A 2257-nucleotide genomic window follows, 5' to 3' on the forward strand; every position below is an offset into this window, starting at 1 on the left:
GTGCTTTATTGCTTATATTAGAACAGATGCTGCAATCGAGACCAAAAACTGAAAACACTGAAGGAACCAAAACTGGCTCCCTGCCTGATTCATCTGGTGACCATGGTTCTCTGCAAATTTCCGGTACAGCTGGGCAGAAGGATAATAACATTAATGTGAATGAGAAAGAACCGGGCATGGATTTGGAGAATATACTGGGGAAATCTACTGGCTTTGCATCTATTGATGAGAGTCACAAGTTGCTGGATATAGCATGTGACTTGATAAAACTGCATGTACCTGCTGTGGTTATGCAGGCTGTTTTACAGTTATGTGCTCGGTTAACCAAAACACATGCTTTAGCTTTACAGTTCCTTGAAAATGGAGGCCTGGCTGCACTTTTCAACCTTCCAAAGAATTGCTTTTTTCCGGGGTATGACGCTGTTGTATCTGCTATAGTACGTCACCTCCTTGAAGATCCACAAACATTGCAAACAGCTATGGAATTGGAGATACGTCAAACGCTTAGTGGAAATCGGCATTCTGGGCGTGTTTCTCCTCGATCATTTTTGACATCATTGGCACCTGTTATCTCTAGGGATCCCGTGGTTTTCATGAAAGCTGCAGCTGCAGTTTGTCAGTTAGAGACATCAGCAGGGAGGGCAGTAGTTGTATTATCAAAAGAAAAAGAAAAGGAAAAATCAAAAGCATCAGGTGTTGAGGTTGGTTTATCTTCAAATGAATGTGTCCGAATTCCTGAAAGCAAATCTCAAGATGGATCTGGTAAATGTTTGAAGAGCCACAAAAAAGTTCCTGTTAATCTCACTCAAGTAATTGATCAGCTTCTTGAGATTGTGCTTAAGTACCCGCCCTTGAAAGGACAGGAAGAATCTGAGTGTGGTTCAACTCTCATGGATATAGATGAACCTACCTTGAAGGTGAAGGGTAAATCAAAGGTTGAAGAGACAGGGATGTTAGAACCTGATTCTGAAAAATCTACGGGACTGGTGAAGGTGACTTTTGTGCTTAAGTTATTGAGTGACATTCTTTTAATGTATGGACATGCAGTTGGTGTTATACTGAGACGTGATACTGAAATGTGTCAATTTCGTGGATCCAATCAGCCAGCTGGACATTGTGGTATTATCCATCATGTTTTGCACCGTTTGTTACCCCTCTCTGTTGAAAAGTCTGCAGGACCTGATGATTGGAGAGGTAAATTGTCTGAAAAAGCTTCATGGTTCCTTGTAGTCCTGTGTGGGCGGTCTGGTGAAGGGCGCAAGCGAGTAACAAATGAACTTGTTAAAGAGCTGACATCTTTCTCAAATCTGGAAAGCAATTCAATGAAAAGCACCTTATTGCCTGATAAAAGGCTTTTTACTTTAGTTGATCTTGTATATTCTATTTTGTCCAAAAATTCATCATCCGGTAGCCTACCTGGTTCTGGATATTCACCTGAAATTGCAAAAAGCATGATAGATGGTGGGATCATTCAGTGTCTAACTAGCATCCTGCAAGTGGTTGATTTAGATCATCCTGAAGCACCAAAAATTGTGAATCTTATACTGAAAGGTTTAGAAGGCCTTACTCGGGCTGCTAATGCTAGTGAACAAATCTTTAAATCTGATGAAATTGAGAAGAGAAGATCTACTAGTCTAAATGACAGACCTGATGATCAAGTAACAACTCCCTCTGCTCCTGTAGCAGGGACACATGATCAGAATGTGAGCAATCAAGAAGCACTGAGAGATGGAATGGATAATGCACAACATCATAATGAAACTTCTCAAGGTGATGATCATGCTGAGGATAATACAAATCATACCGAGGAACAAGATATGAGAAGAGAAGAGGAGGAGACAATGGCTCAAAACCCATCAATGGATCTTGGAATGGAATTTATGCGTGAAGAGATGGGTGAGGGTGGTGTCTTGCACAATCCGGAACAAATTGAGATGACTTTTCATGTCGAGAATAGGGCAGATGATGATATGGGTGATGAAGATGATGATATGGGAGATGAGGGTGACGATGATGAGGATGATGATGAGGGAGAGGATGAAGATGAGGATATAGCTGAAGATGGTGGGGGCATGATGTCCTTGGCGGATACTGATGTTGAGGATCATGATGATACTGGCTTGGGAGATGAATACAATGATGAGATGATTGATGAAGATGATGATGATTTTCATGAGAATCGTGTAATAGAAGTGAGGTGGAGGGAAGCTCTTGATGGGTTGGATCACTTGCAGATACTTGGGCAACCTGGAACAAC

General features: G+C 41.5%; 1 protein-coding gene across 1 annotated transcript in view; it reads left to right on the forward strand.

Moving 5' to 3' along the window:
• LOC107631487 (E3 ubiquitin-protein ligase UPL1) overlaps positions 1–2257 on the forward strand; it is a gene marked incomplete in the record, with an annotated part of 13047 nt that overhangs the window by 6665 nt on the left and 4125 nt on the right. The window contains 1 exon segment of the mRNA XM_021117483.1: positions 1–2257. Within this exon segment, the coding sequence (XP_020973142.1) occupies positions 1–2257 (2257 nt within the window).

This window comes from Arachis ipaensis, chromosome B03 (genome assembly GCF_000816755.2).
Source record: "Arachis ipaensis cultivar K30076 chromosome B03, Araip1.1, whole genome shotgun sequence".
NCBI classification, from domain to species: Eukaryota; Viridiplantae; Streptophyta; class Magnoliopsida; order Fabales; family Fabaceae; genus Arachis; species Arachis ipaensis.